A 15,837-nucleotide genomic window follows, 5' to 3' on the forward strand; every position below is an offset into this window, starting at 1 on the left:
GAGTTGCAAATCCAAAAAAATATTCTGTGTTCTCAAAGAATCACAAGGTTGTGGCCCTATAAGAAAACCTGACTATTCTGGTTAGTGGGTGGAGGAAAGTATAGGGGCTTGAAAGGAAATCACTTTTTATTTCTGGGACTTTTTTTCTCTCAAGGGAAAAAAAAGAAACTAAAAACTCAGTCACCGGGGGCTGGGATTGAGGTTCAGTGGTAGAGTGCTCGCCTAGCATGCATGAGGCACTAGGTTCGATCCTCAGCACCACATAAATGGAAAATAAAGATACTGTCTCCACCTAAAACTAAAATATTTAAAAAAAAAAAAACCTCAGTCACCAATTCAACGTACAACATTAACTAAATGCTTGCTTGGTACAAATCACTATGTTGGTTGTTATGAGAGACATAAATTTGAGTATGACCCTGGAAATAATCAAAGAACTTAAAATATTTGATGAAACAGACATATACAAAGAAATCCAATCCAACTTTAGTAAACACTTAAAGAAAAGGATGTGAATAAAGTATTATTATAGAACTATAAGATTAAAACATTACTTTTTGATAACTTATACAAAAGCCAAACAGAACTATTCATGGCAGTACTTATGCCATCTTCAATTAAAAATACAGAGAAGCAGTCTAGAACTTTGTTCACACAAGCACAGACCCAACATCAGTCACTGTCTAGTTGATATCATCAACCACACTGACACACCCCACATTGGATTTTAAGGGCATCATATCACACTACTGACTTACACCAGACATTCTCCCAAGTGAATCTAATGAGTGTCACTAGACATATACACGTGGATCATTTAATCAATTCTTATTGATGGGCTAAGTGAAAATGTTACTACCATGCCTGGCATATAGAAGGTTAACCAATAAAAGTCTACTGAATCCTTACACTTACACAAGAAAGAAATAAGAGACTGAGATTACCTGGTTTCCCAGTCTCGTCCAACAAGATTAATGACCACATTGCTGTGCTCCACCGCTCTTCGGATAGAATCTTTGTCTCTCCCATTCCATTCCTATAGCAGTAAGAGCCAATCAGATGAAAACATAAGGGCCCACCCTGGCACCTAATGCTTCCATAGCCTCCTAGACAAGTTTTAAAATGGACCATATACTCTAGTCTCAATATGGTGGCATTTAAACAGGTTCCACTGATTACAACAGAAATGAGACGGAGGTCTCAGGCTCAGTGCTGATTCTCTTGACTCTTCTGGGACAAAGAGGTTAAAAAAATATTTTACTCAGGCAATCAAATAACAGAACCTAAGAGGCAGTTCATATTTTAGATATTAATTTTTGTCCACCCAACTACCCAAGTTTATAAAGGAATTCAGTAATCAAATTTCCCTTCCTGAAACAGCCAAAGAATAAAGGATCATTTGGGAGATAAAGACACATCCCCTGTTTATCCACCACTTACAGACTGAAGATAAAAGAAGGGCTTTTAAAGTCTAGCTAAATGGGGTGGGGGACATTCATGACTATTTCTTTTTTCTTTGTAATTTCTTCCCTTTTTATAATTTCAGATCTAATAATTTCTACCTTAAAGACACGAAAACTAAAGAAATTAACTGACTAAAACCTCAGGTTTTGGCATAAAACTACACTTTTGAACAGTTTATTAATCATTTAGGACTTAAGTCCATGATGAATTTGTCCAAAATAATGTCTGAGAATTAAATAACCCAGATAAAGACAAAAAAATTTCCTATATTAAAATGAAAATTGAACTCTGTAAGCACTTCAATGAAAGATAAGTAATAATTCTAGGCCCAAATACTAAGAATGTGTGTGTGTGTGTGTGTGTGTGTGTGTGTATGTGTATGTATGTGTGTGTGTGTGTGTGTATATATATATATATATATATATATATGTCAGTGCAATGACACAGGGAGAGGGAAAAACAGGGGGTGGGGAGCAGTGGGAGAGAAAGAGAATGGACTTAAATGTACTAGAAAAAAAGGAAAATCAAAATCAAGAACAAAAATATAAAGCCCCAGCAAAAACCAGAACTGATAATGCAGTGTGGTACAAACAGTATAAAATGGTAGTGTTGAGTCAAACAGAGGCATGCAGACCAAGTTTGCCATTTACTAACTTTAAATAAGTTATTTCTCCAAACCCCAGGTAAAATTAGAAAATACCAAAGTTTGGTGCAATGGCCCATACCTTTAATTCCAGTTATTAGGGAGGCTGAGGCAGGGGGAATGCAAGTTCAAGGTTAGCCTAGGCAACATAGTAAGACCCATTTCAAAATAAAAAATAAAATGGGCTGGGGGTAGAGCTCAGTAATAGAGTATCTCTGGGCTCAATCCTCAGCAAAAGAAAGAAACAGAGAGGCAGGGAGGGAAGAAATACAGTCTACCTCGTGAGGGTGCTCTGAAGACTACATATACATCAAATCTTCTGCACAATGAATGATATACTTAACAAAAAACTAGCTCTATACATAAAGATAAAAAGGGTGTTATCAGAAAAGATGCCAAGGATTAGAAAAACATGCCAGATGACTCAGAGTAGAAGAGCTTGAAGCATAACTGTGTGAACTAACAGCATAGGAGAAATCAAAAGGAAACCAAATTCTCAAGGATAAGGCCCAAGAGGCATAAGGAGGCTGGTAAACCAAGTAGCCATTTATATAACACTTTCAAATGGATTAAAGTGGGGAAATCATACCCCCTACTCAAAATGGCCTGTCTCAAAAATAAGCACATTAAAAAAACTCTCAACACACTGGATTCTCAGTTGCCTTAAGTCTTACTCATTAAGACATGCTTAAAGCACAGCTCAATACTAGGTACTGAGTAAATTACTACCTATAGGAAGAATAAAGTAAATGTCATATGGCTCAATTCTAGTGATTCCATGTTTGCAAGCTAGTCAAAGATTTCACCTATCTGTGGTGAAATACTTTAATTCAGAGGCACTAACAAAGTGATCAATAAAATTAAGTTACAAAGAACTAGAGAAAATTGGGTGCAGTGGCACACACCTGTATTTTCAATGACATAGGCAAATCACAAGTTGGAGACCAGACTCCACAATTTAAGGAAACCTTATAAGAAAATAAAAAATAAAAAGGTCTAGGGATGTAGCTCAGTAGTAGAAACCCTAGTGTAAGGGGGAAGAAAAAAGAAAAATTGGTGAAAAGCTAAGCTTCTGCACTTATAATGTCAAGAAGATATTTGATAATAAACTATTAGAAAAGAAAAATATTTGAGAAACAAGAAATGTCCAACATAACTATTACACTTAGCTTGAGTATTTAAGAAGAAACAAATGAAAATGTCATTACAAATAAGTTTTTTAAAAAGTCAAAATTTAAGGGGATTTCAAATCATCTGTATGAATATCATGTCAGAGATGTTAAGATATTTACCAGTATTTTTTAAAGGCAAAGAGTATAAATGGAAGAGCTCAGTTTTCATAGAGTATGACAAAAGTAGAAAGTTGGCTAAAAGCATATTTAAGCCAAACATCAAGGCCCAGAGAGGGCAGCAATCAATAAGACAGCTACAGGCATTCTGGGCAGTGTAATTCTTTATGGAAAGGAACAATTTTGAGCACTGTAGGATACTGAACATCCTTAGTCTCTATCTGATAAGCCAGTACAGCTCTATAATTACTGTACAACTTAGGCATTTTTAATCACTCCATTCAAGGTTCTTCCCATCCTCTTTGCCTTGCCCCATTGGCAACTCTGGCCTAAAGGAAGACCCTATAGATTAAAGAACAACAACAGGGCCGGGCGGGGTGGCGAACACTGTAATCCCATCGGCTCGGGAGGCTGAGACAGGAAGATCAAGAGTTCAAAGCCAGCCTCAGCAACAGCAGAGGCACTAAGCAACTCAGTGAGACCCTGTCTCTAAATAAAATGCAAAAAAGGGTTGGAGATGTGGCTCAGTGGTTAAGTGTCCCTGAGCTCAATCCCTAGTACTCCCCACCCCCAAAAAAGAATGTCAACAGGGAATGCTTGGGAAGGCATTCTAAGTTAAATCCATGCTAAGTGAACTAAGTTATAAAATATCCCATTGGAGATGGTTTCCTGATTATAAAAGTACCATTCCATAGAAATATAAATGAAGTATATATGTAATTCTGAATTTACTACTTTCTAAATTTTCTAATAGCCACATTTAAAAGAGTAAAATAAAAGAAACTCATTTTAGTATATACTTTACTTAACCTGATATATCAGTTCACTATTTCAATGTGTAATAACTACAAAAATCACTGATACGTTGAATATTATTTTTTCTATACTAAGTTGTTGAAATTTGCATTTTATACTTACAGCACATCTTACATTTCAAGTGCTTGAGAGCCACCATGTGGCTGGTGGCTATCACATTGGACAGAACAGGCCTAGAGTAGGAATTAGCAAACTATAACCCACAGGCCAAATCTGGCCTGCAGCCTGATGTTATAAACAAAGTTTTAATGGAAAACAGCCACCTACTGATGGCCGGCCTAAAGAGTCTGAAATATTTATTATCTAGCCCTCACATAAAACCTCTGCTATCTACTGCTGTAACACTTGCATACAAAACAAGAGATACAGGAACCTAACTGAAGGAACTTACAAATAAAGCATACTCCTGGTCCATTCTGGGATAAAATTATCCTTCCTCTTTCTCTTAAAAATGACCTTTCTTTTAATTTACATTCATCAACTCCAATTATTAGTCATATAGGTCTTACCAGAAAGATAATCTGACCCAGATCACCCATGGGCCGAAGATGCATAACGTCATAAGGATCGCACCGATAGGGTATGATCACCTGTGACCCCATCCGTCCTAAAAAATGAATTGAAACAAGGATCAACATCAATATAATATACACATGTTATACAATAATGATTTGGTAAATATATAAATTCTAGTATGATATGTGAATTGATAAAAAACATTTTGTCATGCTAACGATGTTATAACTTTTCAATTCATTATCCCCATCTTAATGTCTTAAGTAGGAAGCATGACTATATTCTTAATGTACGGTAGATAAAAATTACATATATCCAACATAGAAGGAACTTGGATACTGTTAAATGAAGAGAAACATAGCTGATGGCCTCTCATTGGGCAATCCTAACCAATGGCAAGGGAGCAGTCTGAACTCAAGGAACTTTACTTACCAAGATGGTTGACAACGTATCGGCCCAGGAAGCCTGTTGCTCCAAACACAGTAGCCACGACCCCACTGACAGAAGAACGCCCACCTTTTCCATGAGGAATGAGAGCATGATGAAGCTGGCGACAGGGTAAACCATAAACCACAGATGTGGCTACTGCAGAAATAGCAGAACCTTTGGGGGAAAAAAAAAAAACAAGATATATAAAACACCATAGGATAATATAAAGCTTTGTGAATACACAAAGCTTCTTTCCCTGGAAACATTATTTTGTAATCAACACCTCAGTAATTTAGTAATAAATTAGCAATAGTAATAATAAACAGCAAATTATTGCAATACAAAATCCCTAGGACATGAGGAAATACAGAAAAATCAAGAAGTAAACTCCTTGCCCCACAGGATATAATATACCCAGGAAGATAAATCACATTAAGTCATACTGCCATGAGGAAGAACTCCTGAATAAAATGTATTAAGAAAGGTCTTAAAGTGGAATAGCAGAAAAAATAGAACTCCAAGAGAAACACATCACATACAACAATGTAGAGGTCGGAAAGAATAAGACTAGCACAAGTTAACATTAAAAGACCTATCTGGAACACATTCTAAAATGATGACTAATGAAAAATAAAGTTGATGATGTGGACTGAAGCCAGAGAATTGTTAGTACAGAGCATTAGGGGAAAAAAGATGCAATTCAGACTTAATATAAAACCACTGGAAAACATCAAAATGATGACATAGTGAGCAAAGTACTTGCAAAAACATTTTCTGATTTTTAGAAAGGTTAACAGCAAGTGATTTGTCATACCTCCCACAATTTCTCTTTTATGGACTTGGTTTCTTGGTACTAGAAGAAACTCTCAAAATCAGTGCATCAGTACTTACAGCTCTGTGTAGTATGTGTGCAAAGAGACCATCTGGCCTTAGCAGGTGCATCTGCAGGGTTGGGAAATTCACTATTTCCTATAGTAGCCCATTCTGATTTGAGTCATTCTAATCATTAGAGTGATTCTTAGTACTTTTATTCCTCATCTTTCTCTGGAATAACAAAGAACAAGTCTAATTCCTCTTCACATCTAACTGCAGCAACTATATTCCCACTAAATATTCTCTTCTGCAGGTTAAACATCTCCACTTCCATCAACTTCCCCTCCTCTGGCAGAAACGTAAATTCCCTTTGGATATGTTCCAATTTCTCAGTCCCTTATAACTTCTTAAAGGAGAATTTTAGAGCAAGTTACCCAACTTTCACATAAGTAGAAATAAGTAAAAATGTTTAAAATGCTGAAGAGCTTCCATTCCTGTCAGCAAATTTTGGAGTTTAGCACAGGCACTGTATGCTTGGAAGAAAATGAAAGAGATAAATGGTAATTTCTTTAGAAAATTTGTGTTTGTTTTCTGGGAATAACTTCCCAGTGGCACTCTGCAGAAAACTGTTTTTCCCTATCAAAAAGTATGGAATTGAGGCCTGGCATGATGGTGCATACTTGCAGTTCTAGTTACTCAGGAGGCACAAGCAGGATCCCTCGATCCCAGGAGTGCAAGGCCAGCCTGGGCAACATAGCAAGGCTTCACTGCTGCCATATTGCGAAAAAATAAAAACAAAATCAGAAATCAAAGTATGAAATTAGAGAAATAGCCTGGTTTTCAGAACAATAGTTGAAACCACAGAAATTAAAATCAAACACAGATCAGACCCATAATAATAACATAACAACAGCTAAACTTATAGAAATCTTACCAGGTGTCCAGCATCATTCTAAGTGCTTAACAGATATTATCTTATTAAATGTTATCTTTATCACCACTTTATAGATGAGGAAACTAAGGTTCGAAGAGGTTAGTGACCAGCCCAAAAGCCATTAAGAGACTGAAAAACAGACCAGTGTTTTTAATTTAATGCCTTTGCAAAGAAGTCATGTTTAAAAAACCATCCACTGTAACTTATGTGCAAAGCCACATTCCAGCAGTATACAGGAATTCTAACCAAGATGGAAACAAGACAAAAAAATCCTGAACACTCCTGATTCTTACCTCAGGTGAACATTAAAACTACCTGCAATGCTTTTAAAATTTTGAGGTGCAAGGAGCTAATCTAGAAAATTCTGATTTGACAGCTCTACAAGGAGCCCCCAATAATATTCTTCATAAAACTCCAACAGTAATTCTGACACGAGGCAATTTTGAGAAAAAGTGACTTTCTGTAATAACTAAAATACACGGTGGAAAAATTATAACTTTGGGTGATTGGCATATTTATGGGGGAGTGGAGAGTGAAAGAGTGATAATGGAGTGTAACTGAATTCCTAATGTCTTTGCTTTCTTGCCTTGTAATGAGTGGAAGAGCAAACGTATGTTTTCAATTTGAGAACTGAAAACAGATCCAATGAAAATAGAAGAGATAATAAACAACGGTGACAAAGCCTAAGATATCCTTCATTCTTCACACTTCTTTCCACCAATCTCCTTATTATTTCTCCACCAACATCCCTCTCTACCCACAAACCACACAACCTTGACCTAACGTTTATAGAGGCACTTTTGGTTAGAAAGACACTTTTATAAATATTACTTCATTTAATCTTTCTCAGAGACTCCCTGACGTTGTGTGATTACATTGTGACATGAAGAATCTGAAGTTAAGACTGATGAAGGGTTTGCACAAGGTCATAAAGCCAATCCATAAGAAATCTCTCCAGTACCCTCGTTTCGACTCCATTCAAGTGTTTCTCACAACCCCAAACCCTTACAACTCTATCCGAACTCTGATTATCTCGATTCTTTAGTGTCCCCTATTTTTTCCTTTTCCCTTCCCCTCTGCTCAGTTCTCTGTTTGCCTTCCCAAGTGCACGATTTAATATGTAAGCGGAGGAGAAAAAGGAAAGGAGAAACTGAACACAGGCAGCTCAGAACCTAGACAAACGAGGGTGCCGAAGGAGTCCTCGGCACGGCCCCACTCCCTTCACCTTAAATCCCGGCTTCGGGACCTGATCACCGACAGCAGTTCCCAGTGACACTTACGTGACATTGGCAGAGCCCGGACGAACCGGGGATGTACGGCGGCCGCCATCTTCTCCCACAATGCCCCACGGCCGGCGCTCCGACCGACTACGGCTGCTGATCTGGCTCAAGCTTTCTCTTCCTCTCCTGTCTGCGCAGGCGCTAACCGGAAAAGGACCGGGCGGGTCGCAGGTTGCAATAGAGTGCGGTTGAGAAGGGAGCGGGGAAAAGAGAGAAGCTCAAAAATGAGAAAGGGTGAAGACAAGGGGGGAAAAAGGAAAAAAATAGTGGGGGATCTCGGATCCAGAATGGACCGTAAAGATAATCTCATTGCTAGGATCCTGAAGTTCAGAGTAAACCAGGGACTGACCCAAGGGCATACAAAATGGCAGAACCGAGGTAGAGGAGCTCAACTCTTGAGTTCACTGTTCCCCGAAATAAAGGCGGAACCCTGTTGAGGCTGGGGTGAGGAGGAGGCGTGGCTCCGCGCTCTCGAAGTTCCTGGACCCAGGAAAGAGAAAGGATGTTAAAGCGGGATCGTGGGGCGCCCTGGAAAGGACAAGCGGAGAAGAAAAATAGAAATGAGGATGGGCCTCCAGTGAATAAATACACCTCGAGTCGTCCAAGCACGTTTTCTCCTCCTGGCCTTTTTGCTTACTGTGCCCACTTTTGGAACGCTCACTGTAATGACTGTAACCAGTTCAAGTCTCTGCTCATAGGTGACCCCTTCGGAGACTGTTACCTCCCGGATCCAAGGTGGTGATCTTTCCACCTATCCTGTTTTGTTTGGGTTTTGGTTTTCTTTATCAAAGCACTTACCATCTAACTTGTGAATTCAGGATCTTTATCTTGGAGGGAAATTCGTGAGCAAACCTAAGAAATCTGTCAAAAAATGCCATCTAACCATTTTTCTACAGAGAAACGGCGGATGGCTCTCTCTAAAACGATGGTTTGTAATTTTTTTTTTTTTAAGTATGGATCCTTTAGAAAATCTGCATAGTTCTAGAAAGAACCACTTGGTGCTGAAGGAAATCCAGAAAGATGAACCATTTGTATTTTTAAAATACTTTATTGTGGTAACCTCTGGAGATCCCTGAGTAGACGATAACCAGTGATCCTGGGAACATACTTCAGGCTTATCAGAAAACAGCCTAGTTTGGGAGGATCTTTCTACCCTTTTAGTGCTTGGATTTTTCAGGAAGAAAGACTGTTGCTGGGATAAACAATAAGCCAACAGTGAGTAGGGTTGACTTTTGCTAGGCTATTAAGGTGGTTATTTCCACTCTATGTCATCCCTACCGTTTACTGAAGTGTCACCTGCCACATCAAATAGGAAATGGAAAGAAATCCTTGAATTTCATATGAGAAGCTTAGCAATATTACAGCTTCTATTATTTGTTAGCTTTATCCTATGTTCACTTTGCATTTACAATTTGCTAAAACATACTTGATTCAGGGATCAATATGAATGTTAACATACTTTTCTGGTTCTGATATATTGAGAGACCCCCCCTACTACCATCAGTAGTTATATACACCACCCCCACCCCCCGTGTAACAAGTATGCTTTTTAAAAATATTTTTATTTTTAGAACGAGAGAATTTTTAATATTTATTTTTTAGTTTTTGGCGGACACAACATCTTTCTTTGTATGTGGTGCTGAGGATCCATCCCAGGCCGCATGCATGCCAGGCGAGGACGCTACCGCTTGAGCCACATCCCCAGCTTTTAACACCTCTAACTCGAATATTTCCTCATGTTCTCAATTCTAGTTCCAAGATATCATGATATTATTGAAAGAGCACTAATTTTAACATCCAATATATGGATCCAATCCTAGTTCTATCAGTTATTAGTTGTGACCTGAACAAGCTTCTATGCCTATCTGACATAGAAAATAATACCTGCTATGTTAACCTCAAAAATTGTGAGGATGGGGATCAGATGACATGGATATGAAGCAGCTTTATCAACTGCAAAGTACTATGTTCAGGGACATTGTAGTTCTATTCAAATATACTGAAATAGCCAAATCATAGAAGCTAGAGCTGGAAAGAACCTAAAAGAGCTCAGGTACTTTATTTGAAAGATAAAGAAACAGACCTAATATAAAAGATAATCAATAGATAAATACCTTTGTAGAAGGAAGCCTATAATAAACCAATCTACAGTTTGAATCTCATTTAATAACCTTGATTGAAAATTCTTTGTCATGAAAACTATGTATGTTATACTTTACCATTAAATACACACTATCTATGGTAACATTTTCAAAAGACAATATACTGTGAAGTCTTCATCAAGTCTAGAAGGGATCACCATCCACATATCTCTTGATCTGATTTATCCCAGTACACCTCCTCAGGTCACTTTATAAAGGATGGATTAGTACTACCTTTGCTCATCTAAGAAAATTATAACCTGGAAATGGTCAGGTAAAAAGAGTCCAGCCTGAATCTTACAAAATGAGGTGATTCCTTGGCTTTGCATAAGAAAAATAGTTGACTCAGAATTCTGTTATTACTCTTCTGCAGCCATCTGGATTTAATAAATAATACTTATTCTCCTGTTTTAAATGGAATCCATTGACAAAAATTATCCTTCCCATACACCCCCAATTAAATGCTTAAAGGAGAGAAATAATCCAAAGAAAACACTCCTAGTCCTGTCAAAGGAAACATGGAGCCTTAGAATATGTATTCACCACTCCTCTCATCCTTTGCACTATTCAATGTCTAGCAGCTTCACACTGTTGCTATAGAGATGGTGATATCACCAGTTGTGATTCTGATGTCACTCCCCAGTCCCAACAAGGGGGAGGTACATGGAAATCTGGGGGAGAAAACAAGATCTTGAGCTGAGCAAGAACATCCCAGCATCTTCATTGACTTTTAAAGTATATTCTGGCGTCTTCTGTGGTTCACTATTCCAGAGCTACAGAGGTAGGAAATCCCACTGGATTGGTAAAGTGGCTCATTTTGATCCTTTCTGGTTAGAAGGGAGAATTCAGTGACAAATGATGGGCAACTATTATATTCAACTCAGTCTTGTTCTGCCCAGCCAGTTTTAATTTTCCTTTGAATCTTCTGAAAAATAAATGAGTTCCTCCTTCAACAGCATTACACTCATCATCTTTACTGCTAACATTTTGGTTTTATTACAGATTTGATCAGATATTCCTGGCCATTCCCCTGGGACCATGAGGGTTCTTATTCCCTGCTTCTCAATGTGACACTGATAGTGCAAGTTTATTACCTATTGACTTTTCCTCTTCTTTTTCTGGCTATTTAAGAAGTTCTTTCCAGTCCTCTGAGAGTAACATCAGTATAGTTCTGAGTCCCATTTTCAAACATTTGAATCTTCTCATTGTTATTTCTGAAGCCTTAGTTATACTACAGAGTACTGAGAATGGGCAGGATATATATACCTGTACTGTGGATGAGAGAGAATATCTGTACTAACAAGGCTCAAGAGAAAGATGCTTTTAGTGAGGAAAAGCAAAAATAAAAGTTCTATAAGAAAATTTAATCATTATTAATGGTCAGACACACACTCTCTCTTCTAATCTTTAAACAAAATCTATTGAACCTTTCATTTCAACAACAACCAAATTTATTCAGCTTCTATAATGTACCAGGCACTTACAGAGAGGGAGGAAGAAAAGGAGAAAGGACATAATAAATATATTCATCCTTAAAACTAGTCATAAAACCTGGTTGCATAAACCTCAAAACTTAATCAGGTATGTAGCAACCTTATAAGAGTTCCATTTTGCTGCCTATAATTTAGTTTTTTCATGAGTTTAGGAACCATGAGAGGATTTTAAGATTGACACTGGAGAAAAATGTCTTGAGAAGGAGCTGTGATCTAGGATACAACAACAATAAGCACACTCCTGCATTGGGTTATGTCTTCCCCACTGCCATTCATGATTTGCATTTCTCAAGTTGTAATAATCTTACTGATGTTTTCAAGGAAAGTTTTAGGTCAGTCCCTCTGTGGCCATAAAAATCCCCCTATTGGACGTAAGACTATATCTTAGCTCCTGTGATTTTGAGCTGCAGAGTTAGAATATCTAAGGGATATATCCACTGGTTCTAATATTCCCTTTCTGGGCATCAGTTTCCTAAATTTTAAGACAGGGGGCATAAGAATAAATGGTTTCTAAGATTAGTTAAAGGGAAACACCTGAAATTTTGTATATAGGTGATTTTCTCTCCTTTAATAGATAACATGAAGTATCATTTGCTCTTCTATTTCCCACCATAGGGATATTATTTCCAGGATATTATTACCAAGTTTTGAACTTATAAAGAACTTTATGAATTCACTCATTGAATCCACTTAGCTTTTAAACTCTTCTTCATTTCCATTTCATTTTTGGAAATGTATGCATTGATTTGGAAATCTGAAGGTCTTATCAAAAAGAATTTAAGTACCTCTTTAAATGTGTTATCATCCAGGACAAGTCAGTAGCAAGTTTCATGGATGCAAATAAACACACAAAAGACAAAAGAAATAGCATAAAAATATGTGGGTTAAGTGCTGGGTATATTTTATTAGTAAGTGTACTTTCTGTAAAAAGATAAGAGCCCTTTGGGGATGTTGATGTATTTGATTTGGAATTGTAAGATCTGTTAGGAAATCACTGGGTAAGCCTTTGGGGAGAACTTATTCCCAAAAGGAGTCAACTTTAAGAAGACTGAAATATATAATTTACCACGCTCACAAGTTTCAGCAAACCATTTCTTTTTTGTTCTCAGATTCTCCAATTTGAGAAAGAAAGAAAATGAGCTATCTGGAATTAGAAATGGGAAGAATTTGTATATTCATTCTTTCAGCAGTAATTATTAAGCACCAACTTTAAGGTACTAGCTATTATTAGGGACACTGAGATGAGTGCCTCTGTCCCCATGGAGCCATCTAATAAAGGAGATAAAATATATGTGAGCAATTAAAGTATTAGATAAGATGCAAAGGTTGAAACAAAATAAGATGGAAACTTCAATGAAGCAGTGATCATCATATTCAATTAGGCATTTAAGAAATATTTCATGGATAGGGAATCTTTTGTCCTGGGATTAGAGAGACATTACTGGGCTGAGAGGATGCTGAGTGGATATTCCAAAGAGAAAGCACAGTGCCTTCTGTTGTAATGTCTTGATAGAGATAGTAGAAGGAAGTTGATTGAATTGAAAGACATTACCTGTGACCTCCGTGTATACTAGGAGGATGTATATTTCAAGTCTTTAAAGGAATACTTTCTATTTTGAAACCCATGAATTCAGGGCATTTATTATTCACCATCTCATCTATTTCCCAACTTTCTATTCAAGCAGATTTTAAATGAAGCTGAAAAATTTGTAGTGTCTTCATTGTTAAATAAGCCTATATACCAGTGATTGCAGGTGGAGAACAACAGCAGTCATTAAGAAACTATTGGTCAGGAAATGGAACCTTTTTTGTCATCTGGGAACTCTCGAAATGTGCCAGGAATAAGATGTGGATTCTTTCTATGAGGATTTTAATGTGATTTTGTATCCATCACTTATGTGCACATGTGAAAAAATTGAACAAATCAAAGTCATTTGTTAATAAGAGCAATTGGGCTCATACGTAAAATTAGTCATTTTTATCTTTGTCTTTCCATTGCAGATTCCTTATATATTACATGGCAGGAGGGGTGGGTAACTTAGGGATAGAGAAGACAACAAATTAATCAAGAGCTTTCCTCTTATCTCAGAATCTGTTCTCAGGAAAAGTAAGTAATCACATGATTTCTTAATTTTCTTCTTTTTAAATTGTAGTCGATTGCTTAAATAAGTCAGTAGATCCTATTGATTTTGTTTTCTATTAGAAGCAACTCACTAGGATGAAATATAAGAGGGAAATTAAGAGACACATTCTTGGCTCTCACTTGCACTGTTAATGATCTGCTTTCAGGTCAACCCATTCTTTGGCCAAATATTAATGCCATTAATTCCTTTCTTCATGGTCATGATGTAAGCATAAGAATATTTATATAGTAGTGAGCTGCTAAGAACAATACAGGGTTAATTTCATAAACATTAACAATTTCCTTGTTAAGGTAACAAAACGTTAAAAGAGGACACTAAAGATGGTTGGGAAGTCTATCTCAGGAAAAAAATTAAGGAAAAAAAGCAAATAGTTATCTTTATGAAGCTGATCAGTCTTTTTCAGAGAGGGTCTCTCCAGAGAAGCTCTAGCCCAGGAATTAATTCTGTATACACATTAGAATCACCCAGAGAGCTTTTAAGAAAGTTAATGTTAAGTTTCCCCAAACCAAAACCATTGAAATAAATTTTCTGGAAGTGGTAAATCAGATTCAGTATTTACGTGGTTCTCTGAGTGATTCTAAAGGTTAATCAGAGTAATGAAAAGCTGTCTTGCTAGCCAAGTAATCTGAATCCATGACTGAGCTGTGAAACGGGTACAAAGCCTTTTGGGGACAAAGAATAATAGCTCTAGATTATCTTATATTTTCTTTACAATAATTATCTATAATATTCTCTATAACAAAAGTAATATATTGGCAGGTGTGCTTAACCATGTGTGTAGTCTGCCTATCTTTTTTACTTTATAATGAGGGACGATGTCTATCCCACCACAGTCCAAAGTATTTTAAAACAAATATTTCTATTTAACCAGATAAACACTCCCTAATAATGTTTCACTTATTTCAAGAAATTCTTTATAAAACAATTTCACTATTAAAAATTAGAATATGAGGGCTGGGGTTGTGGCTCACTGGTAGAACGCTTGCCTCGCATGTGTGAGGCCCTGGGTTAGATTCTCAGCACCACATAAAAATAAATAAATAAAATAAAGGTATAAAAATGCTTTTAAAAATTACAATATGTGTTGGGCTTCATTGTAACAGATTTTTAAACTCATGTAAAAGTGTATGTCTGTTTCATGAAGATGGTAAAGACATTAGGAAGAAAAATAGTGGATGTTTTATTCCATCTCACTCATTGATAATAAAAAAGGGAAATTTCAGTGCAGATGCCTAGAAGTGAAAGTCTGACGGAAAATGAGGGCAAAAAGAAGTTTTAGATTATCAGTTTGTAGTGCAAGTCATCATGATAGCTGGCCATGTTTTCAAAAACTGTCAAGTTGAAATGTTGTGGCGTTTAGAAAAGACTAAAGACAAAGGTGAAAAGAGTATATGGAATAAGGACTGTGGTGCTCACTTGTGAGGTGAGGTGATGAAAGCAGCAAGTATAAGTGATTTAAGAAAAATGACTACAAATTGAAGACCATAAATGTAGTAGCTAGAGGGAGGCTTAGGATAGAAGAAGACAACTCAAATGAATCTCAGCTTTCTGGCTCAAAAGACCAGAAAGATGACTGAGTTATTACTTAGATTGGAAAATAGAGCAAAGTATTATGAGGCCTGTGAACAAATTGTCATTAGCAAGGATATTGCTGCATCCGTGGACACTGGCTGGTGCATATGATATCTCTGCTTTAGCCCAGGATCCTTATCAAATTGGAGGGGGAGACTAGTTTTAAGAGCTACTAAACTTACTGCTAGTATAAGTAAGATAGTGCTCTAGAATTAATAGAAGTAGAGCATCTTTTACTTAAAAATAAGAACAGACAAGTTAAAGACTTAAAGAGCAGGACAGGTTCATTCATTTAACAAATAT

The 15,837-nt window shown here is 36.9% G+C and overlaps 1 protein-coding gene across 1 annotated transcript in view; it reads right to left on the bottom strand.

Moving 5' to 3' along the window:
• The window catches only part of Ndufa9 (NADH:ubiquinone oxidoreductase subunit A9), a 30,214-nt gene extending 21,937 nt beyond the window's left edge, over positions 1–8,277 (bottom strand). The window contains exons 1-4 of the mRNA XM_077798698.1: positions 8,185–8,277; positions 5,161–5,331; positions 4,722–4,819; positions 945–1,036 (exon numbers count right to left, since the gene is read on the bottom strand). Coding sequence (XP_077654824.1) covers positions 945–1,036; positions 4,722–4,819; positions 5,161–5,331; positions 8,185–8,233 — 410 coding nt within the window. The 5' untranslated portion in view covers positions 8,234–8,277. The remainder of the gene's footprint in view (positions 1–944; positions 1,037–4,721; positions 4,820–5,160; positions 5,332–8,184) is intronic.
• Positions 8,278–15,837: the final 7,560 nt, after the last annotated feature.

The sequence above is a fragment of the Urocitellus parryii genome, chromosome 5, assembly GCF_045843805.1.
Source record: "Urocitellus parryii isolate mUroPar1 chromosome 5, mUroPar1.hap1, whole genome shotgun sequence".
Classification (NCBI taxonomy): Eukaryota; Metazoa; Chordata; class Mammalia; order Rodentia; family Sciuridae; genus Urocitellus; species Urocitellus parryii.